The sequence below is a fragment of the Aspergillus welwitschiae genome (genome assembly GCF_003344945.1).
Source record: "Aspergillus welwitschiae strain CBS 139.54b unplaced genomic scaffold BDQ94scaffold_39, whole genome shotgun sequence".
In the NCBI taxonomy this organism is placed as follows: domain Eukaryota; kingdom Fungi; phylum Ascomycota; class Eurotiomycetes; order Eurotiales; family Aspergillaceae; genus Aspergillus; species Aspergillus welwitschiae.
This window is the reverse complement of record NW_020798733.1, coordinates 142,251-162,181: the sequence shown is the minus strand read 5'-3', so window position 1 is coordinate 162,181 and position 19,931 is coordinate 142,251. Positions and strand designations below refer to the sequence as shown.

The window sequence follows — 19,931 nt, the reverse complement described above, 5'->3', positions numbered from 1 at the left end:
CCTCGGTGAAACCACCCCCATCTTGCATATATAGAGCGCACAATTCCTGACATGGTCCCAAATCCATCGCGTTTAGGAGATATTCTGGAGGGTTATTTGATTTTGATTCTGTAAAACTATCTGAGGAAAACTGCAAAATGCTTGAACTTCCAAAGTCCGACCGCACAGTTCGGGTGCGAATGGTCGATACCACCACTTTGATGACCGTTGATACAGGATTCCTCATACAACCAGTGCAGCCGGGCCATGAGACACTGAACCTGACCGATGTTGCCTTTCTTATAGAGCATGAGGAATCAAACCAGAAGGTCATGTTCGACCTCGGCACGCGAAAAGACTACTGGAATCTCCCTCCAGTAGTGCGCCAGCCTTTTGATCAAGCCATGAAGTCGGCGAGAGTAGACAGGGACGTCACTGAGATCCTTTGTGAGAAGGGAATTGAATTGCGAGACATTGGTAAGTTGTTTCCGATTACACTCACACGAGTTATCGTGACATGTGCTGACCGTGTAGGGTCTGTTATATGGTCTCACTATCACTGGGATCATATAGGAAACGTCGCTCTGTTTCCCACAAGCACGTCGTTGGTTGTAGGCCCAGGGTTCAAATCCCATCCTCATCTAATGCCTGGCTTCCCGGACGATGCCGAGTCTCCAGTGTCAGCGGATGCCTTCGTGGGGAGGGACGTGGTTGAGCCTGACTTCGCAGACGGTTTAACGATCGGAGGGTTTCGTGCACAAGATTTCTTTGGAGACGGTTCGTTCTATTTGCTAGGTAAGCAACCGATCTTCCTGTGGGAAGATGGAGCTGCTTACTGTATGACTAGACACGCCTGGACACTGCGTCGGCCATTTATGCGGTCTTGCCCGGACAACGGCTGACACCTTCGTTTTTCTTGGTGGTGACATCTGCCACTTTTCGGGAGTCATAAGGCCGAACGCCAGGCTTCCACTACCAGACACCATCCCATCAGAGGTCTTGGACAAAGATCCGTTCTTTCCAAGTCCATGCCCATGCAGCATTTTCACCAACAGCCACCCGATAGCGAAGGTTGACCCAAGACAAGAACCCTTCTATGAGGTCTCGGGTTACGAAGGAAGTGCTTTCTTTGACCCAGCGCTTGCGCAGAAATCTGTCACTAAACTTTTGGACTTTGAGGCATCTGACAATGTTCTGATATGTATAGCCCACGACACTGATCTGCTACTGCATCTTCCCACGTTAAATGACTCGCCTTCCTCCGACCTTAATTCATGGAAAGAGAAAGGTTGGAAGGAGAGGCTGCGCTGGGGATGGGTGAATGAGCTGCCACGTGCTGGTCGTCCTGGCAGGAAGCCACTCGTTGAAGGCTATTGGCGTGATGGTAAGATATGGGAAGAGGCTGTGCAAACGCTTCGTCGCAAGTCAGAGACGTAGAGAATCGATCACCTGCGGGGAAGCATCATGAGTTGACCATACCTTACATACGGAACCTCCATTTTAAGGCACCAAGGCTCTCTAAGCTAGGCTATATAGGAGAAGGCTGAAGGGAATGAGAACGAATCTTCTCTATCCTACTAGTACCCCTTCAACTCTAAGAGCGATCCACTTACCTCATGTACCTTCCTTCTTTAATACTTTCGGCACAAATCAAAACAGATAATGCGCTTTCCCTTGGGCATATCGGTAGAGATATCTAACCACATGATCAAGGAAACTAAATTGAGTGTTTCTCCTTTTCGATAAAGTGAATATCATGCTATGAGATGACTTTTAGGCATATTTATGAAGTTTGCACTACCCAGAAACCACAAACCAGCCACAGGGCGAACTCATAGTACATTTCGCTAAAATCAATCCTTTTCTTACTTCATCCTCAGTTCCTTCACGTTTATCTCTCACCTATCGCTCAAACAGCTTTCATTATACCTGTCAGTCGTTCATATTTGGCTTCGCTTGTATCAGGATCTACCTCAACATCACTACAACTATGTCATCGAGAAGTGCCCTTCCGCCATTCATCCACGACCTCATGAGCTCTGAGCAATACAGTGACCTCAAGATTCAGTGTGGAGGAGAAGAGCACCACGTTCACCGAGCTATCGTCTGCCCCCAATCAGAGATATTATCCAATAAGTGCAAATATCTGTCTGAGGTGAGGATAAACTCCTATAATGCCTCCATACGGATCTGATGGGGATCCTACAGGATGCTCCGGACGCAGTAGTCCAGGTCGAAGGACATGATGTGGCGACGGTTAGGTTCATGATCGACTTTCTCTACTCCGGAGACTACGCGATTCCTGATCAAGGTACATAGACATGTGTGTTTAAGGGTGCTTTATTTCCACTAACATGCGTTTGGCTAGAACCAGCCCAGGAAACTGAGGTAAACATTCCAACGGACGCTCCAAAGCCCACGACAGCCGAAAGAGTACGGCCACACATTTGCGTTTATATTCTTGCGGAAGAATATCAAATCAGTGACTTGAAGGCGCTAGCAACGACTCGCATTGGCGGAGCGATAGAATTGCCGTGGAATCCGAAGGGATTCGCGGAGCTCGTTAAGGAAGTCTTCGAAAAGGTCGATACGCCAATACGACAGAAACTAGCGAAGGCCATCAGTGAACATATTGAGGACTTCTGTCAGGAAGATGTATTGAAGACGTTCATCCAAGATGAACTCAGCAGGCGCGTAATTACGGCTATGAAGGCGAGATACGAGTGGATCCATCCACAGTTGATGGTTACTCAAGAGTGCCTCGCGTCTGCAGACGAAAAAGTCGCCAAGCTGGAGGCTAAGATCGAAAGACTACAGAGAAAGGTCAGCAGGATAGAGGCTGGTATAGAACAAGGGCACAACCTGCTTCACAACACACCCAATTGCCGTCACTGTGGAAAGATGTTCCTGGCCAAGCTTGAATGCAGAGGTGCCATGGAGAATGGTTATGTACTTCGTTGTGCACAATGTCGGACCAAGCACAAATAGGTTGGACCCCTTCATATTAGCTTACAGAAGTCTTATTGCTAACATCTAAAATATACGAAGAATGAAGCTAATTTGTGCGCATGCTTCAGTCTAAATCCCGTACTTTCTCTCTGCTTGGTCAGGAGCAGCTATATATCGCGGGCTAGACGCAACTCCGAGAAAGGCGAGGTGCACCGGTGTTGACGGTCCTCATCACCTTTAAGATCGTCAAGCAATATATTGCAGCTAAATGGATAGACCATCGGCATATCAAATTAGCATTGTTTGAAACATCAGAAGTTGCTAAAGCGAATGGCTAGCGAGACAAACGAAAACCCCAGCATGGATAGCACGATCTGATGGTGAACGACTAAAATCGGGTGATGATCAAAGAAATCCTATTCTCAGTGCACGACGGATTCTGAGTCATCTTGAGGATCACGAGCATGTCGGAGAACGCCTTGTCCTCTGAAGTAAACTCAAACCTCAATGTCCAGTACAGAATCTCCTGATTTTGGTATGTTACTGGACCAGAAGCTCTATAAGTAATTATCAACTGGATTGCTCTTGCAGTTTTAACTGGCCCTTTGGATAACCTTCCATTCTGCGGTCCAAGCCAACGGTGATCGGATGGTTGAGGAGGTCTTATCAGCTGGCCAGCCCCGATCGCTAACACCCCGCACGATAATGAAACCCAGGTGTTATTAGTACTTCCTCTAAATTAGTGCCGAACAAATCCACGAATACCATAGGGTGCGAGGATTATCTATCCCACTGGTGTGATTTGATCTCCTGCTGTTTCCTTTTGGGGATAGCGCACTGACTGCGGCTTGCCTTATCGTCCTTCAATTTTGTCTCTACATATATCTACTAGCACGCTTTTCGAGTACTAAGTACTGTGCCAACTTCACTCAAGGACTGACTTATTCAGAACAATGTTAGGACTCTGGTGTGCTGCTATTCTCATCCTTGTTTTTCTTTACCAGCGACTCTCGAGCCCCATATCTAAACTCCCTGGTCCTTGGTATACCAAGCTCACAAGTCTGGTTATAAAGTACCATGAGTTTTCGGCTAGCCGTCGTGTGTTTATCCATCAGTTGCACAAGCGTTATGGCACTATTGTACGGATAGCGCCCAACGAGGTCTCCTTTGCATCCTTGGATGCCATTCGAGAAATTTACGCGTCAGGTGGCAGTGGCTATGACAAGACGGAATTCTATGATCTTTTTCGGCAGTTTGGGATCAAGTAGGTTGCGCATTTTTAGTTCTTCCCCACGTACTAATCCGTCTCAGGACCATGTTTTCTACACTTGACAAACAAACGGTAGGATAATCATAGTGGACTGAGACCTCATCAGCTGACCTTTCAAAGCACAGTGAGAGAAAGCGACAACTAGCCGATCGATATGCCATGTCCAATATACTGCGAGAACATCACATTTCAGCGATCCGACATAGCGCTAAAGCTTTCGTGTCCAAGTGTGCTGCTGTGGCGAAGAGTGTGGATGTCTATGTATGTAAGGGCTTCTGATCAGAGCTGGCTATGCTAACTTGCTTAGGTCTATCTACATTGCTATGCACTTGACTGCGTAACACACTTCATGTTTAGTCCTAGCGGATTGAATTCTCTTACCGATGATAGCGACTTTGAGCTGATGGAGGAATTAACGTACCATAACAGCTTGCAAAGTATGTTTATTTCTGTGGAACAGGAAACCTGCTAACGACTGCAGAAAATCTACTTCCTTACTACCTGCCACGGCTGGCACCATATTTCCCTTCTTGGCTGCTACCCCGTCGGGCCCCAAAGGCCAATATGTACGTCCATAGAGTCACGGCCCAGACCAACCCAGACGAATATAGTCTCCTTGCTCGTCTCTTGCGGAAGGATGCATCACTGTCAAAATCGGAAGCAGCAGCAGAATGCAAAGACCATATGGCGGCAGGAATCGACACAACAGGCGACGGCTTGTGCTTTTTGATGTGGGAGTTATCGCAACCGCACAACTTTCGATTCCAAGACCGGCTTTATGAGGAACTTCGCTCAGCACCAGAAGATACCCCTATTGATCGATTGCCGTACCTCGATTCCGTAATCAAGGAGGCCCTACGCTGCGCACCGCCAATTCCAATGTCGTTCCCTCGTTATGTGCCAAGGGGTGGCAGAACGATTGATGGAGTATTCATCCCTGAGGGCAACATTGTCAGCTGCCAGCCGTACACTGTACATCGGCTGGACACAAAGGTATTTCCGGAACCAGATATGTTCAATCCGGATCGCTGGATGAAGGATGAAGGTTTCAACGAGCGCAACCGATTGTTCTTTGCCTTTAGCACCGGAGGAAGAGGCTGCACCGGAAGAAAGTAAGTTAACTCTGTCATTCAGCGGATTAAGGCCTAACTTTTGGAAGTCTGGCGACTGTCGAGATGAAAATCCTTCTCCAAGAAGTTTACTCTCGGTTCCGGACAACAGTGGCCCCGGACATGACTAGCTCCATGGAGATCGACGACCAGATCATTGCTTCTCGGCCGAAGGGACAGAAGTGCAGGCTTATATTCACTCCCCGTGAGATATGACATTCATTTGCTGAAGGCGCAAGGTGATAAATTGGGAGAACATCGGCCATCGGCACATCGTCGGTGTTAGTCCGTCCAACGCTGGCGCGGACAGCCGTGGGGGGTGGAGATGCCCGGTCCGCTTTGGATGCGGGGTAAGCAGATCAGGGGCGAACGCTACGAGATGAAGTCAAAGATAGCCATCTATAATTTAATTTTCGGCTGTTCATACCGGCACTTCCTTCAAAAAACACTATAGGCCTCGATCCCACCGTACTCCTGGTATTTGGTACACAATACAGAGCTCGGAGAACCGAGGTTTGCCCTCCCAAGAGCGAACGTCTGCATTTTCTAGTTATAAGTACCCGCTGAATCATCGATATCAGTCCAGTATGGTGCCTTTCGATCCGATAAATCACTTGATATTATATGAATCTATGACTGAATAAGAGTCCTGTCCACACCATGCACATGCCTTCCCTCTCAAACTGGGCCACAGCAGCCCTCCAAGCCCTTCTTCTGTGTTCTTCCAATCTTCCTGTAGCTACCTCCTCACCATCTCCCCCAGAACTATCATTTCTATACACAGCGTATGTCGAGTGCGAATCAAGTCTCATGAACTCGCCGGGACCCCACGGCGTGCGACGTACAATCCCAATCGTGGGCGGAAACTTCACCGGTCCTAATTTATCCGGTAGTCTACTTCCACACCCAGAACTCTCACACGAAATGCATTACTTACCGACATTCCTTACTAGGCAAAATCCTCGACGTCGGCGCCGACTGGGGCCTAGTCGATCCTCAAACTGGCATCTTCACTGCAGACACGCGATACAACTTCCGGACCGATGATGGCGAAAATATCTTCCTGCAGACATCTGGTCCGAAGTCTCCCAGCGGACAGCTACATCTTCGCCTAGTGTTTGAGACGGGAAGTCGAAAGTACTACTGGTTGAACAATGTTGTTGGTATGTTGGGCTCTACAGTCTACAGTACAGGTCGGATTCTGATGGATGTGGTACGCTAATATCATGGATAGCTATTGGAATACTTACCAATGTGGCGGAGACAGCTAATACCAGTCTTCTCAGGATTGATGCCTGGAATGTGAGTTGAATTGGCTTGGTCCTGGTTATTTATGTTGGAGCTGACGTGTGGTGAATGCAGATGGCTACGGATTGGAATTCGACGAGTTTCGTAAACCCGACTACTACTACAACTGACTGAGACTCGGAATATAATGAAGTATTTCACGGGCTGTCTGGCATAATTGTTGAAGCTGCTGGGGCGATTGACGAGCAAAGAAGTGAAGTACTGATGCCATGGGTTTGGCTATAGGTCAATTCGGATAATATCCACGGCGCATCTAAAAAAATCCAACAAATCACTTCTCGTATCACATTTAATATGCAAGCTACCAAGTATATACAAGAATTTGATTTCTCTGCACGGCAAACCGGGATTTTCTTAGGTAGACTGAGCAACTGAGCTGATATGCGGGATGCCGCCGAATTCGGCGCTGCTCGGCCGACGCCGTGCGGGGTAAGCCAGTGATAGCGTCGAGCTACTCAAGTCTAACCGACGCACCTAACCAAGGTCCTCATCTGTGTCATTTTCGTTCCTCGCTGATTCCCCCTGCTACTCCTGAAACTCTACTTTCTACTGTTCGACACTAAAGTGACTCATACAATGGCTGCGGAAAACCCTCCCTCGCAGAGCCGTCTTTCGACGCGCATCTCCCTCCGTTGGGTCCCCGAGCCCGCCTTCGAAAATACTGACACGATAGTGATGTCGGTCGCCGGCTGGTATGTTGACCTTCGCGTTGACAAGGCCTCCTGCGATATCGACTGGGCTATTGCGGGCCAGCGAGTTGTCGATGATGCGGATTCCAGTATGGATGACTTCGAGCTAATTCTGTCTCTGAGAGGCTAACAGTTAAAGGTCGGGTGTCGTTCACCCATGAACTCGATTCCCAGAACTCGTTTGATGCGGTCGACTGCGGTACATTCTCCACTCTTCCCAATGGCGATGATCTTGAGAAGGGCTCGATGCCTCGTGCGGACCTCCCTGGCTCCCCGGTGGCGGAATATGAGGAAGTCTGGCGTGAGCTGAAGTTTCGGCAAGGCCCAGAGGGCTCCGATAAGGGTCTTTCGTGGGTTCTTGAGTCAAAGCAGAAATCCCTGGAGGAAGGGGAGGAGGCTGAAGTGGAAAGGACTTTCCTTGGAAGAGTCTGGGGTACATACCTGGCTCTGCGCCAGGTTCAGATACATACTCGTCCCAGAGGTTCATCTGCGACTGTTATCAAAGAAGGAAGGGAAGTCAGTGCCAGGAGGGAGGAATGGGACTTTGCTTCCGGTTGGCAGCTCAAGTACTCCATAGGTCCCGCCGGAGCTCAGCTACCATCTCTGGCCCAAACTCTCGACGATGGATCATGGCAGACTGGTCAGACAATTACACTTGAAGGTAAAGAATACATTGTCAGAGGATTCGAAATAATAGTCTAAGGTGCGTCACGTTCGTCTATATACTCATTACTCTATATTATATACAAGTGATGGTTGCTTACAGCTCGTTGCTCAGGACGTAGCGGTAGCGGGCCTTGCCAGCGTCCATCTCCACAACGGCCTTGTTGGCGTCCTTCATGGAGCGTTCCTCGATCCAAGGCTGAACCTTCTTCTCGGCAGCCAGAGCCAGCATCTCACGGATCTCGTTGGGGCCTCCGATGAGAGAACCTCCCAGCTTGGCACGCTTTCCGATCAAAGCGAAAGCAGGGATCTCAAGGGCACCATCCTCGGGAGCACCAACCTGGACGAAGCAACCGTCAAGGTCGAGCAGAGTGGCGTAGTCCACCATGGGCATCTGCAGTATGTTAGAACGAGTCGAATACAATACGAAACGCGGTGAGGATGCATACCTTGGAGGACGAGACGGTAGAGACGATCAGGTCGAGGGAGCGGGCGTTGTTCTTGGCCCAGTCGGCATCGTCATCAGTGGCGATGTAGGCGTCAGCGCCGAGCTTCAGAGCGTCCTCCTTCTTGTTGTTCTTGCGAGAGATGGCAACGACCTTGTCGGCACCAAGGGCCTTGGCGAACATGATACCGAAGTGACCCAGACCACCAACACCGATGATACCGACGCGCTTGCCGGGAGCGCAGCCGTAGTGTCTCAGGGGAGAGTACACGGTGATACCACCGCAAAGCATGGGCGCAGCCTGGGCGGAGGGGATGGCGTCGGGGATCTTGACAACGAAACGAGAGGGAGAGCGGTGGTAGAGGGAGTAACCGCCATAGGACTTGCCGCCGTTCTGGTAGACGCCGTTGTAGGTGCCAACCATGGAGTGGCGGCAGTACTGCTCGAGGCCAGAGGCACACTCTTCGCAGTCACCGTTGCGGCCGCGGCAAGAGTCGCTCTGAGCACCAACACCAACACGGTCTCCAACCTTAATATCACCCTCGGCTTCGGAGCCAACGCGAACAGCGACACCGACGATTTCGTGACCGACACAGCAGGGGTACATGGTGGGGCCCTACATCTTGTTAGTTTGGGATCAAATGATTGATTGAACGAGCATGCATACCCAGCCGCTTCTGAGAGTGTGCAAGTCGGATCCGCAGATACCGCAGTGGGTGACCTTGATGTCGACATCGGACTCCTCCCAGGGCTTGGGCTCGAACTCCTGCCAGACCATGTTGCCGACGGAGTTCTTGTCAAGGCCCATCCAGCCCTCGAACTTGTAATCGGAAGCAGCCATTTTGATTGAGTGATTTAATTGAATATGGAGATTTTGATTATCCACCGAGTATGATTGTTGATTCCCCAGGGGTACTTGTGGTCTTTATATACGGATCACTTGCAACCAGGACAACGGGACAGGATTAGAAATCGAGCAGACTCTGGTCCACTTTGATTCAAGTCGGATGACAGTGGAGACATGTACCGTCCGAAACCCATTCCGATGACATACGACGGTGATCTTGGGCCGACCCTGAATATGCTACGCCATCGCATTCGCACGCCCCTTAATGGCCGGTAAGCGTATCTGGCAGCTTACCATTGATCCTACAGCTGGCGCGGTTCGCCGCAATCGAAGATTTTTCAGCATGAAGCTTCCTGCCACGGGGCAACGGCATGGAATTTGGTTGAGGGGTTTCATTGGATCCATTTAGTACAGGACCCATCCTAAGGTGGTGAGTTCCAATATTCGGGATTGGGTTCCATGGACCTGACGCGCTAACGGCCGTCTGCTTACGGTCCACTTGTCTTTAAGCGGAGTTAAGAATAAGATGCTGACAGGTCTTTCTACACAGCAATAGGATGATGAGACTTTCAATTATCTGAAGAATTTCGATATACATCTTCCGGCCATGTTTACAATTCCAATATATCCCAAATTCTCGCATTTGCGACCGCGATAATCGCATCAATCGCTTTCGAGTGACGCCGGTGACCGACGATATCTCCGGCGCTTACACCCGCGCGGCGTTAACAAATGTGGTTTTGGGCTAGTGCCGATCTTTCTCCGGCCACAGAAGGTGAGCCAGCCTCGGCAGAACCGGAACCCGGATTTCCAATTCCACAATTTCGAAACTTCTAGAGCCTGAGCCACCCGAGCGGTCAGCCCCTGGGATGGCAGTCGGCCCGCCACACGTTGTTCCGCGATTCTCTCCAATAATAGTAGATTTGTGGTATGGCTGCAAAGCTTGATCATGCCTAGTCACTGGAAACTAGCCACTGGAAAAGTCAGATTGATTTTGGAGGCGGACTGGAGGGCTCTGTGACATCATTCTCGTCCGATAAGACTTGGGCCGGAGATAGCCGTTCTACTCCAGATGACTGAAACAAGCTGATGGCTGACGGTGTCAGCTACAAGTCGAGTCCGGGCTCAGCGAGTCTACTATTTGACTGCTGACGTGCTCGATGGTTTGGTGGCTACATGCCAGTAGAATTCTAGACGACCGCCGATGCTGAGCTGTGAGCAGTGGCTTCGGAGAGTATCAGTCGTAAAAATATACTTCTATATGTCTGCACAGAGTACCTTCCTACGCACTTCATCACAAAAACCACAAAATTGGTTGGATTTCCATCGTCAACCATTATCTTAACCCTCATCAATGAATAATAAACTCAGCACACGGCACAACAAATGATCACCAACGGCCTGCATACTCAGTTCATAGGCACCGGCTCCCTCACCAAAAAATAATGCGTCGTCGGCTCCGTTCCCCCAAATTGTGCATACTCCACAGTAATCTCATCCACAACCTCAAACCCATGATTCAAATACACTTTTAACCCTGCCGGCTCAGACATAACATACGTCTTCATCCCATACTGATCCGCAACACGTACTCCGCTCTGCACGAGCATACTTCCCACCCCTTGTCTCCAGTAGTCAGGATGGGTGGTGAGGTATTCCAGCGCTATACAGATCATCAGCATTAGCCATACACCCAACATAACAACATAGAAATAAACCCATCATCATTAGAAGAAGCAAACAGGATGGATGAACATACTCAGCACCTCCTCACCCCCCACAACATCCCTCAACACCCGCTCCTCAACCTTCTCCAACGGATCACCCCTAAATTCCAATAACCCATCGCTCTTCATCCCCTTCACTCTTCCCTTTTCATCACTTCCAAGATCAAACATCCGTCTATATTCTTCCTTCTCCTGAGCCGAAGGCTCGGCGACTTGTGCGGACAGCCATACGTCGTCTCGATTCGCCAGGGAAGGAGGGAGAGTCCAGCGCGCGTAGCCGACTACTACCCTCTCTCTACCATCATGGTCCTCATTCTCGTTTCCGGGGGTGGATTGTATGTCAGCGGTGGTGGTAAGGACGACTTCATGTCGTCTGACATCCCGAGATGTACTCAGCGTATGAGGAAGACGAGAAGTAGTGGAGGAGATGATAGTTGCAGGGGTGGTGGAGGGCAAGAAGAGGAAGGCCCAGTGCGGGTCTGTGAGGCGAGAGAGGATCATTGTTTCTGCTAGGGTGGGGGAGTGGGAGGGGTGCGCGGGGTGGAGGGTATATTTTGGTTCTGATGTAGGGGACATTTTCTTGTCTTTTTAGGGTGAGTTATAATTGTAATTGTGGTTGTGGTTGTGGTTGAGAAGGGTATGGATATTGGTGGTTTGTATAGTAATTGTCTCGGGATAAAGACAGGTGGTCTTTGGGGTACGATGCTTATCGGGTAGTATTTTGCAGGATTCTCGGTTGTAGTTTGTCATGATAGTACTTAGTATTTTAGAGTTGAGTTTTGAGATGAGGGTCATGCTTGTGGAGATGGTTATTGGCATGATGGTAGATGTGAAATTTATGTAGTAGTTAGTATAGGCTACACTGGTGGTTGATACATACATATGTTCTTCGATGTCTGGTAGATCGCTCATGCATCGAGTGCATATGTGCTAAGCGGCAGGAGATGTCTAGGTTTATTGCTACTAAACTCCGGCTAGTGCTTATGTTGATGGCTACCAATGGTGTTGCGAACATTGTCACTGTGGAGTGAGTCTGAAGGCGCTAAGTTGGAGATAAGAGCCGATGGGTATTGTCTTATGTGCACACGTCATCCGTTAGAGACTCTGATGTAGGGCCTACTATAGAGTCTATTGATTTAGATACATCTACGCGTAGGTCGCGACTGTAGAACTGGCCATGTGGGTGCTTGCTGCTTTGGGCGAGGCCTATGTTATGCAGGTTGGCGTAAGTTCTTTAGAACCCGAGACACTTCACCGATTTGCTGGTATAGTATTTGCTCAATTGTCGAGTCGTAAGATTATATTATATTATTATGTATTACTGTACAGAGAATAATAAACGCGTCCTTGGAAGCATCACTCTTGCCGCATCTTCTTTCCTCGGGGACCGGCGACCGTTCCCATTAAGACTGCAACCCGTTAGTCAAGAACACTGACAAAGACGAGAGAAGAGAGACTCACTATCCCAGTGCTTAAACGAGCTAGAGTAGTTCCCCCGGAAGTACCGATGGTGATCGTCATGCCAGTCCGATCCTCCCCACAGCGGGAAGATCCGTCTCAGGCTCCAAGGGAAATCGTATCCAGAATGCGCGTCGATGGCCTGGAACTGACGCAAAGCCACCCAGGCCAGCACAGTCATCAAATGCACTTCGCCGGTAAAGTAGCCCAGAACCAAAGGGGGTCCAATCGTGCCCAGGCCAAGAAGCATGGTCTCCCACGGGCTGGCGTACTCGGCCGTCAGACCAAACGGCGCGGCATACTGGTGGTGCACCCGGTGAATGGCACGATACAGAGGGCCCCAGTGAAAGGCACGATGGAGCCAGTAGTGGTATGTATCTTCCACGAAGAAGAAGATTGTGATTTGAATGGCGAGGGTCTTAAGGTCGGGGAAAGGAAGGGCGTATTTGAGACCGAAGAGTTCCATCATCGGGTGGAACAGAACGATCATGGGCATTTCCACAATGAAGTGGATAGCAAGAATATATTTCACACAGCTCCATTGTTCCTTTGCCGATGGGGGCGCCTTTTTGTCCTGAATCTTGAAACGGTGAAATAATGTAGGAAGAGCGTCGGCGATAATCCACGGGATGCAGCGGGCGAAATAGAGGATTTCGTGGGCTAGGAAGGTGATGATGCCTGTCGGAGTTAGTAGGTGACAGAGACAATGTATCGAGGCGGTGTACCAGTTGCAATAATGTCATTGTCCCAGTAAGCATAGTGTGTCCACCACGCCTTCTCCAGGAAAGTCAGTTTCGGGTTTTGGCTCGCCAGGGCATAGAGCTCGGGATATGATGCCGCCGCCGGTGGCGCAAAGGTCGAGTTCATGTTGAACTCCATGTTAGTGTACAAGCCTGAGTGCTTGCCCTCAAGCGCGCTTGACAAAAAAAATAAACGCTTGCCAGAATCCAGTATATGTACTTCTTAGTACAGTTGGTGACTTCCAGCCCTGGTGGGTATCCGGATGGTCTGATCCGCCACACCACTCGGATGCCGGGCTCGATCGACTGACCAGACCCCGGGCTAATTAATCACCCAACACAATTCGATTTCCGCCCCCCCTGACTGGCTCCCCAGATTTGGCTAAGCCCTCGTTAATTCTCTGATACGACCCGGGATCTGGACTAACGTAGGCTGCCGTGTTGGCTAGTCGCTAGTCGTCCCTTTGACCTCAACGCCACAACAGCATCAGGCACGGACATTAGTTAGGGGCTTTGACAAAGGTCGAACGACGCCGGATGCCCGAAACCCCGGATGGTAGCCCAGCAAGCTATGAGGCATCTTCCGTACGAGATCGGCAACAGAGGATTCCGGTATGCACCCCAGGCTTTGATCCACACCAGTCATTTTAGGAAAGCTCATTCCTATTGTTTCAAAATTCCCTCATGTTGCCACTCATGTGAATGAATTTCAAAGGGGAGCTGAACCGTGACACTGTATCATCAGGGATAATGAGCCCGGCCTTACCGGTCACTGTCAGGCTCATTGCGACTCCAACAATGGCGACCGGGTTCCTTCATACCTGCAAGCCTCTCTTCGAGCCTAGTAATCACATGCATAGAATAGTAGAGCCAGCAGCGGGATCAAGTCTCACTCAGAATTCTATCAGCCTGGCGACAATCCATACACGACAATCTCCCACATCGCCGCCTGTTGTCGCGCCAGGCCCCAATGTCCGAGACGTCTCAATAGGTCAATACAGTGACAGAGCATACTAGAATGCATAGGCTTGGGCCCCCACATGCCGGGGCCATTGACCTCCGCGAGTAGCCTTTCACAGTTGATACCCGCCTGCTTAAATTCTGGAAAGTCGAGGGGACTCTGTCTGACACCTGTGCGATCGGATGTGGCTCTAAACTGAAGATAGCAATACAGTACCAATATGGCTCGGTGTAGAGACCGAGGTGCGTGAATTGGTGGCTCCTTTGCTATAGGCAGGCTCTCCAGGGAGCGAAAGGTCAGAACTGCATGGACAGCGCACCGACAGCCATCCCGCGAATTTGCCCAGGCTCGAGTGTAAGACACGTGCCTCTGTGACTCTTCATAACCCTCACGCCCAACTGAGAGTTCCAAGCGATCGTAATCCACCAGGGAAGAGAGGAATGTGACGTGCCACAACGCCTTAAGGCAGAAATTATCTGGGCCAGCGGAAGAACCTCTATGAGCAATATGATTGCAGTGGAATTCCTGAAGCAGACTCTGCTGCGACCGTAACACGGACGAATTGTCAGACATACGCGCGTCACATACAGATCCTGCAATATCATCCAGGGCGGAATATTCTCTAAAGCTGTTTTGTTTTGTCATCGAGTCCCAACGAACCTGGGAATTATGCTTCCGGCTGAGGCTGCGACTCCAGTCTGCTGCAGTTGGTGCGTTCCAAATTTCATCGTCAGAGATGGCGGAATTCAACGACCGGCGTCGCATGCACGGCTCTGCATTGAATAAGTCTGCGAATTCGCTGTCCAATATGGCCAATCCTGCTATGAGTCTAGACACAGTCAGCCGGGGCTCAGTGAACGCTTGGGTAGTCTAACCGGCGTTGCTCCTCTTTGGCAACCCATTTAGTCCACGCTCCCTCTGGGTCGCGTTCAATTTCCTCTATTTCAATCTCATGCGTCGACTGATGACTACGAAGCACCCGAATTCTCCGAACCCACTGGCTGAATTAGTATTCCAAATCAATATCATAGGGTAAGCATACCGTGATTATGGTACCATGGAAAACCTGAATCAGCAGGATATGTCTAGGCTTCTTCCATACGTCAGACTCTGAGATGTGGTCGTTAATGTAGACTTACTTACCCCGCTTAAATAACCAAATACCTGGCCTATCAAAGCCGCCTGGGACATAGACCGGATTTCGGGCTCTCCCTTTGCAATGTATGTCTCCCACTAGGAGTATTAATGAAAGGCACATTTCTCCCACTAAGGAATAACCAAACTTACGGATGCTAAGATCGCCTTGTTGAGGGTTTCGAATATCCTAGTGCCACAGGAAATACCATGTCTGGAGCCTAGAAACAGACTGCCGATTGAGCAGATTGAAAGTAACAGCAAAGCGTTCTCAGTTGAAGGTCGGAATGTTGGCGCATGGACTACAGGGAATATGGGGTTGAATCTAGCAAAATACATCTGTATGCACATATTCTGAAAACGTCAGCTACGCAGGGGAATACGTCGGCTGATACATACTAGGAAGTCTGTCGAGGGCAACGGGTCCGTTGGAACACGATATTGTAGGCGCTCGGTCAAACTTTGTCGGTATGGTTCATCAACGGTAGCTCTTGATGCTTGATCTCGCAACTCATGATCCGTGCCTGGCGCCTCAGGGTGTGTGAACCAGTGACGGCAAACTAGATCTTGGAACTTTTCTGTGCCGTCTGATAGGCTTTCGCCTGTCTGCTGGGGTCGTTTAGCGGACCCATGGTTGCCGAGTTTTGTAACAACGCTGGTATGTTGGTTGATGCATAAATGGCAGCATTTAGTGCGTTGATATCAAAGTCATCAGTAGCGAGCCAGGTGGGAATCTGTGCCATATTTTCAAGTGCCCAATCATAGCCCTGATAATCTAGGCTTCCATTTAGTCCATTATCCGGTGGACTTAGGGAACTTAGAGAGCCACTGGGAGGGCTGGTTGCCGGCCCCGGATGCCGTGAAACCCGTCCGTGTGCCTTGTCAACCGTCGGATCAATTCCGTTTGCTTCTAGCATAGTAAGGCGCTCATTTTCCCCAGCACTCGAAGAAAAAGTAGACGTAGGTACATTCCCAGAATCTGGCTGGTCAGTCAATGATAAAGGCGGCGTATCTAATAATACGGGAGGCGTTTGCAGTGGATTCAACGCAATGACATCACCCAACCCGGGCGTGGTGCAGATTGCATTATCAACTTGGGGAATTTGGGCACAAGTTGACTGCTCTGGAAGTCTGGGCTGCTGGGGAATAGCCTGTCCGTGATTACGCGCATGTCGCAGAAGGGAATCGCTAAATGGTTAGTTGAGGTGACATCTAATAACGGAGAAAGACCATACTGGCGACTGAAAGTTTTGCCGCACACGGAACAAGCAAACGGTCTCTCCTTTGTGTGGGTTCTAATATGGCGAGAGAGATGGTCCTCCTTAGTGAAGGACTGAGAGCACCAGGGACAGCTCCGTTCCTTTCTATTGCGAGTTCGACTTGATGGCATGTTGGCAGCCGGTGTATGAACCAAATTTCACCCTTTATCCATCGATTGTCCCGCGTCTGGCATAGAGTGTATGGCCTGGGTGTCTGGGGGTGGGTGGGGGGTCATTATTGCCCCGCTGCTAGTGATGTTGGGGGGTTGGGAAGTGAGAGAGACATCAAACTAGTCCCCTCGTGATCGACGCAGGAAGCAAGATGCTGTTGCCTGAGGTTCTCCTCACGGCGTCCCGCTTGTCCCACCGGCTTTACGGCTTTCCCCTTCCTCTCTTCTTCTCTCCCCCACAACTTCTCGGGAGATCAACATTCATGCCAATATGTCACGAGGGTTTCAATGTAGCCTATTTGTGGCTCACTGCTTTGTCCTTCGCGGTCTACAACAGGTCATGCAGGTGTGCCTTCAACTCCAGGTCCCGCCGGCGCCGGCTGTTCCTCCCCCACAAGCGGCCTGTGCCCCTTGCCACAGCTTTATTAATCGCTGTTGGACATCTTCACCTCGATCCAGGGCGATATCTGAGGCAACAAATACCTAGGCATGACGGATCAGAAAGACTGGGAAACGACTGATGTCGCTATATGTGGATGCGGCCCTACGGGCGCTCTGTTATCTGCTTACCTCGGTCGCGCCGGTGTCCATAATGTCGTTTTGGAGAAAGAGCCAACAATCACCACCGATCCTCGTGGGATAGCCTTGGATGATGATGGGATCCGTTTCCTGCAAGGCCTGGGTCTGTACGACTTCATTTATACCAAGATAGGCACCTGTGAGTCTTTCCACATTGCCCATATGCTGGAGACTAATAAAGCTGATCAATCAGCCATGGGAAGGTTCAATTTCGTCAGTGGGACCGATTGCAATATGCACAAAATTCCGATTCTGGCAATGGACTACAATATAGTGGGCTCTACCAACTTGCTTAAATATGTACCTGCTGACGATGTCAAGATTGCAGGAGCGACAGGTCATGTTGGCTTCATAGGCCATAAACAACCCGTCCTCGAGAGCCACATCAGGGGCTGCATGCCTTCGTCCCATTGCTCCTTGCGGTGCAACGCGACTGTCGTTGAGCTCGAAGAAGCCGAAAACTGGACATATTGTACCTATCGCGACGCGACCGGAGAGGAGCATGGTCTTCGAGCAAGATTCTTCGTTGGCGCGGACGGAAAGACTGGTTATACACGCAAGCAATATTTGGAACCGCGGGGCGTCATCTTAGAGAAATTCCATGCGTCAGATAACCCACTATTCTGGGCACTGCCTTCGCTGACACTACAACAGGGCCTTCTACGAGGAAACCTGGGTGGCATTGAACTGGCGGATCACCGTTCCAACACCGCAGTCGCATCCCAACTTCCCCCTGTGGGAACGAGGTTACTCACCAGAGCAAGTTTATGACTTATTCTTTCCACCTGAATTTCGATTCCTCTGCAATCCGGATAGGCCAGCAGTTGCCGGGCGCTTTGGCCTCCCAGCTGACAGACTGTGGCGGTTCGAGTATATCATCCACGAAGGAGAAGATGGATATGTAATGGCTAGTCCTGCAGAAATGCGACGCATCGTTTATCCCTACATCACACATAAGGGAAGTCGATATCAGTACGTCTACCTTTCTATCGCGCGGGGCCAATAGCTGACCGTACAGGCTTGCTGGGGACGTGCAGTTTCCCGAAGACTGCATTGAGGTACTTCGCTGTCGCCCGTTCACATTCTCGTCGCGAACCTGCAACGTATGGGCCAAGGATCGAGTGATACTGTGTGGTGATTCGGCTCACGTCTTCCCGCCCTGTAAGTCATATTGATGCTCTCCATCGCACATATACTTACCGTCATTGCAGTTGGCGGGCAGGGTATCGTATCCGGTTTTCGCGACGCAATATCCCTCTCCTGGCGCCTAGCTATGCTCTGCCGCTACCATTCTAACAAGAAAACCCACCATCATGTTTTGAAGGCATGGTACGAGGAGCGTAAGCAACAGCTCAAGATCTCTCTAGCGACAACGGTCGCAAATGGGGTTATGGTATGCGAAACGCATCCACTGAAGATTTTCCTCCGAGACTGGTACATCTGGTTTATCCAGTTCATTCCCAGCTGGAAACGACAGCTGCAGCATGGTCGCAGAAACGCTGCAATATTCCGATACAGATACTCCAACGGAATGCCTTTCATCCCAGATCTCAACGGCGGTCTTTATCTTCCCCAAGTATATTGTCGCCGCACCGAGGACAGTGAGATACTTTTCACAGACGACGTAATCTACGGTGTAGATAATACGACCTCTCTCTTCCGCCTATTCGTATACGTGCAGGACTCATCCGAGATTCCAGCTATCAAGCACGCCCTCGAAGGCATCGAAAACTGGTCCCGTGGCGAATTTAATTCAACCAAAATCCCCTTTATTTCGGAAGGAAGTGATGTTGAGGCGATAAGCTCATCTAAAGGAAGAAACATCTTCCAACTCGCCTCCGCAGACGAATTCGCTAAATCCCCCTTGTGCACTGATCGTCCCAGACCCTTAGATTACGATTCTTTCCTTCTAGGGAATAAAGTGCAGGGAAAATATATCATTGTCCGAATGGACCGAATCGTGTTTGCATCCTGTGCGAACGAGGATGAATTGAGGGGAGCTGTGCAGACTATGCTGGGGATTCTGTATGGTGATGATTCCGCCTGAGTACTACTCGGCGAAATATATAGTAGGGTGTAGACGGGTTGTGGAAGGGATGGTTTGATCCTCATGAACGGATCTCCACTCTCTTGTTGATACTAGACTAGATAGTCTCGAACGATTACTAGTTTTCATTTCTACATTCATATTAAAATTGCCAACAGTTTCAATATGTTCTACAGTAATGTTCAATCTTTGGTTTGGCTGGCGGATAAAGGACCTCAAAACACGCTCTGGAAAGGTCACCTGACCGATGAGCAGACCGGTCGCATTAATGCAGACCATGCCAGATTCTGAAAAGTACGGTGTGCTCATGTACCGGAATAAGTATTAAGGAAGCTTACTCGAGTAGAAAGCGATCTCAATTCTTTCCAGCGAAAACTATTCCAAACGAGGGAGCAAGTAAGTAAGGGATAAGACAACGGGAAATCAGACCACACTCAGCGACCGTGTACTGTGAGTGAGCGCTTCCCGTCCGAAGCCAAAGAAACAAACAAACAGCAAGTTGGCCCCACATTCTGAACATCCCCTGTGGCCCCACGAGCACCACACCGCACCACTTTCACACCCACCGCCTTTTGTCCACACATCGTCCCACCTAAC

The 19,931-nt window shown here is 49.9% G+C and overlaps 9 protein-coding genes across 9 annotated transcripts; 5 read left to right on the top strand and 4 right to left on the bottom strand.

The window, feature by feature from the left end:
- Positions 1-137: 137 nt before the first annotated feature.
- BDQ94DRAFT_162301 (uncharacterized protein) lies at positions 138-2,967 on the top strand (the record flags this gene model as incomplete). The annotated part of the gene is made up of 6 exons (XM_026769519.1): positions 138-456; positions 514-774; positions 827-1,363; positions 1,785-2,134; positions 2,188-2,290; positions 2,591-2,967. The coding sequence occupies 6 exons, from the start codon at positions 138-140 to the stop codon at positions 2,965-2,967; spliced, it is 1,947 nt and encodes a 648-aa protein (XP_026622133.1).
- A 601-nt stretch (positions 2,968-3,568) lies between these two features.
- BDQ94DRAFT_151033 (cytochrome P450) lies at positions 3,569-5,738 on the top strand. The gene is made up of 6 exons (XM_026767687.1): positions 3,569-4,192; positions 4,240-4,270; positions 4,319-4,459; positions 4,506-4,635; positions 4,680-5,310; positions 5,358-5,738. Exons 1-6 carry the CDS (start codon positions 3,882-3,884, stop codon positions 5,521-5,523), a joined length of 1,410 nt encoding a protein of 469 aa, XP_026622132.1. The 5' UTR covers positions 3,569-3,881; the 3' UTR covers positions 5,524-5,738.
- A 229-nt stretch (positions 5,739-5,967) lies between these two features.
- BDQ94DRAFT_174144 (DUF3237 domain-containing protein) lies at positions 5,968-6,729 on the top strand (the record flags this gene model as incomplete). The annotated part of the gene is made up of 4 exons (XM_026772285.1): positions 5,968-6,196; positions 6,261-6,470; positions 6,542-6,609; positions 6,670-6,729. The coding sequence occupies 4 exons, from the start codon at positions 5,968-5,970 to the stop codon at positions 6,727-6,729; spliced, it is 567 nt and encodes a 188-aa protein (XP_026622131.1).
- A 393-nt stretch (positions 6,730-7,122) lies between these two features.
- BDQ94DRAFT_87294 (uncharacterized protein) lies at positions 7,123-8,221 on the top strand. The gene is made up of 3 exons (XM_026776737.1): positions 7,123-7,393; positions 7,444-8,007; positions 8,090-8,221. The coding sequence occupies exons 1-2, from the start codon at positions 7,192-7,194 to the stop codon at positions 8,004-8,006; spliced, it is 765 nt and encodes a 254-aa protein (XP_026622130.1). The 5' UTR covers positions 7,123-7,191; the 3' UTR covers position 8,007; positions 8,090-8,221.
- On the bottom strand, positions 8,036-9,374 carry BDQ94DRAFT_87284 (NAD(P)-dependent alcohol dehydrogenase). Its single transcript, XM_026776736.1, has 3 exons — positions 9,080-9,374; positions 8,417-9,028; positions 8,036-8,361 (listed from the first exon to the last, which is right to left on the bottom strand). The coding sequence occupies exons 1-3, from the start codon at positions 9,251-9,253 to the stop codon at positions 8,065-8,067; spliced, it is 1,083 nt and encodes a 360-aa protein (XP_026622129.1). The 5' UTR covers positions 9,254-9,374; the 3' UTR covers positions 8,036-8,064.
- A 1,252-nt stretch (positions 9,375-10,626) lies between these two features.
- Positions 10,627-11,562, bottom strand: BDQ94DRAFT_174141 (GNAT family N-acetyltransferase; the record flags this gene model as incomplete). The annotated part of the gene is made up of 3 exons (XM_026772284.1): positions 10,627-10,660; positions 10,742-10,922; positions 11,019-11,562. The coding sequence occupies 3 exons, from the start codon at positions 11,560-11,562 to the stop codon at positions 10,627-10,629; spliced, it is 759 nt and encodes a 252-aa protein (XP_026622128.1).
- A 676-nt stretch (positions 11,563-12,238) lies between these two features.
- BDQ94DRAFT_151001 (sterol desaturase family protein) lies at positions 12,239-13,355 on the bottom strand. The gene is made up of 3 exons (XM_026767685.1): positions 13,170-13,355; positions 12,448-13,122; positions 12,239-12,395 (listed from the first exon to the last, which is right to left on the bottom strand). The coding sequence occupies exons 1-3, from the start codon at positions 13,321-13,323 to the stop codon at positions 12,343-12,345; spliced, it is 882 nt and encodes a 293-aa protein (XP_026622127.1). The 5' UTR covers positions 13,324-13,355; the 3' UTR covers positions 12,239-12,342.
- Positions 13,356-13,966: 611 nt separating this feature from the next.
- Positions 13,967-16,669, bottom strand: BDQ94DRAFT_182610 (transcription factor domain-containing protein; the record flags this gene model as incomplete). The annotated part of the gene is made up of 8 exons (XM_026774201.1): positions 13,967-14,974; positions 15,021-15,142; positions 15,188-15,238; positions 15,289-15,378; positions 15,433-15,633; positions 15,679-15,866; positions 15,908-16,467; positions 16,515-16,669. The coding sequence occupies 8 exons, from the start codon at positions 16,667-16,669 to the stop codon at positions 14,089-14,091; spliced, it is 2,253 nt and encodes a 750-aa protein (XP_026622126.1). The 3' UTR covers positions 13,967-14,088.
- A 528-nt stretch (positions 16,670-17,197) lies between these two features.
- Positions 17,198-19,736, top strand: BDQ94DRAFT_182608 (putative monooxygenase; the record flags this gene model as incomplete). Its single annotated transcript, XM_026774200.1, has 6 exons — positions 17,198-17,426; positions 17,481-17,560; positions 17,609-17,892; positions 17,942-18,259; positions 18,306-18,448; positions 18,499-19,736. 6 exons carry the CDS (start codon positions 17,198-17,200, stop codon positions 19,332-19,334), a joined length of 1,890 nt encoding a protein of 629 aa, XP_026622125.1. The 3' UTR covers positions 19,335-19,736.
- Between the last annotated feature and the right edge of the window lie 195 nt (positions 19,737-19,931).

Excerpts from the sequence above, each read along its gene's own strand:
- BDQ94DRAFT_151033 (XM_026767687.1), top strand. The coding sequence starts at position 3,882 with ATGTTAGGACTCTGGTGTGCTGCTATTCTCATCCTTGTTTTTCTTTAC. Across the intron at positions 4,271-4,318 it reads CTACACTTGACAAACAAACG|CACAGTGAGAGAAAGCGACA; the intron begins GTAGGATAATCA and ends GACCTTTCAAAG. Across the intron at positions 4,636-4,679 it reads GTACCATAACAGCTTGCAAA|AAAATCTACTTCCTTACTAC; the intron begins GTATGTTTATTT and ends TAACGACTGCAG.
- BDQ94DRAFT_87284 (XM_026776736.1), bottom strand. The coding sequence starts at position 9,253 with ATGGCTGCTTCCGATTACAAGTTCGAGGGCTGGATGGGCCTTGACAAG. Across the intron at positions 9,029-9,079 it reads ACACTCTCAGAAGCGGCTGG|GGCCCCACCATGTACCCCTG; the intron begins GTATGCATGCTC and ends AACAAGATGTAG. Across the intron at positions 8,362-8,416 it reads CTACCGTCTCGTCCTCCAAG|ATGCCCATGGTGGACTACGC; the intron begins GTATGCATCCTC and ends AACATACTGCAG.
- BDQ94DRAFT_151001 (XM_026767685.1), bottom strand. The coding sequence starts at position 13,323 with ATGGAGTTCAACATGAACTCGACCTTTGCGCCACCGGCGGCGGCATCA. Across the intron at positions 13,123-13,169 it reads CAATGACATTATTGCAACTG|GCATCATCACCTTCCTAGCC; the intron begins GTACACCGCCTC and ends TAACTCCGACAG. Across the intron at positions 12,396-12,447 it reads CTCGTTTAAGCACTGGGATA|TCTTAATGGGAACGGTCGCC; the intron begins GTGAGTCTCTCT and ends AACGGGTTGCAG.
- BDQ94DRAFT_87294 (XM_026776737.1), top strand. The coding sequence starts at position 7,192 with ATGGCTGCGGAAAACCCTCCCTCGCAGAGCCGTCTTTCGACGCGCATC. Across the intron at positions 7,394-7,443 it reads TGTCGATGATGCGGATTCCA|GTCGGGTGTCGTTCACCCAT; the intron begins GTATGGATGACT and ends TAACAGTTAAAG.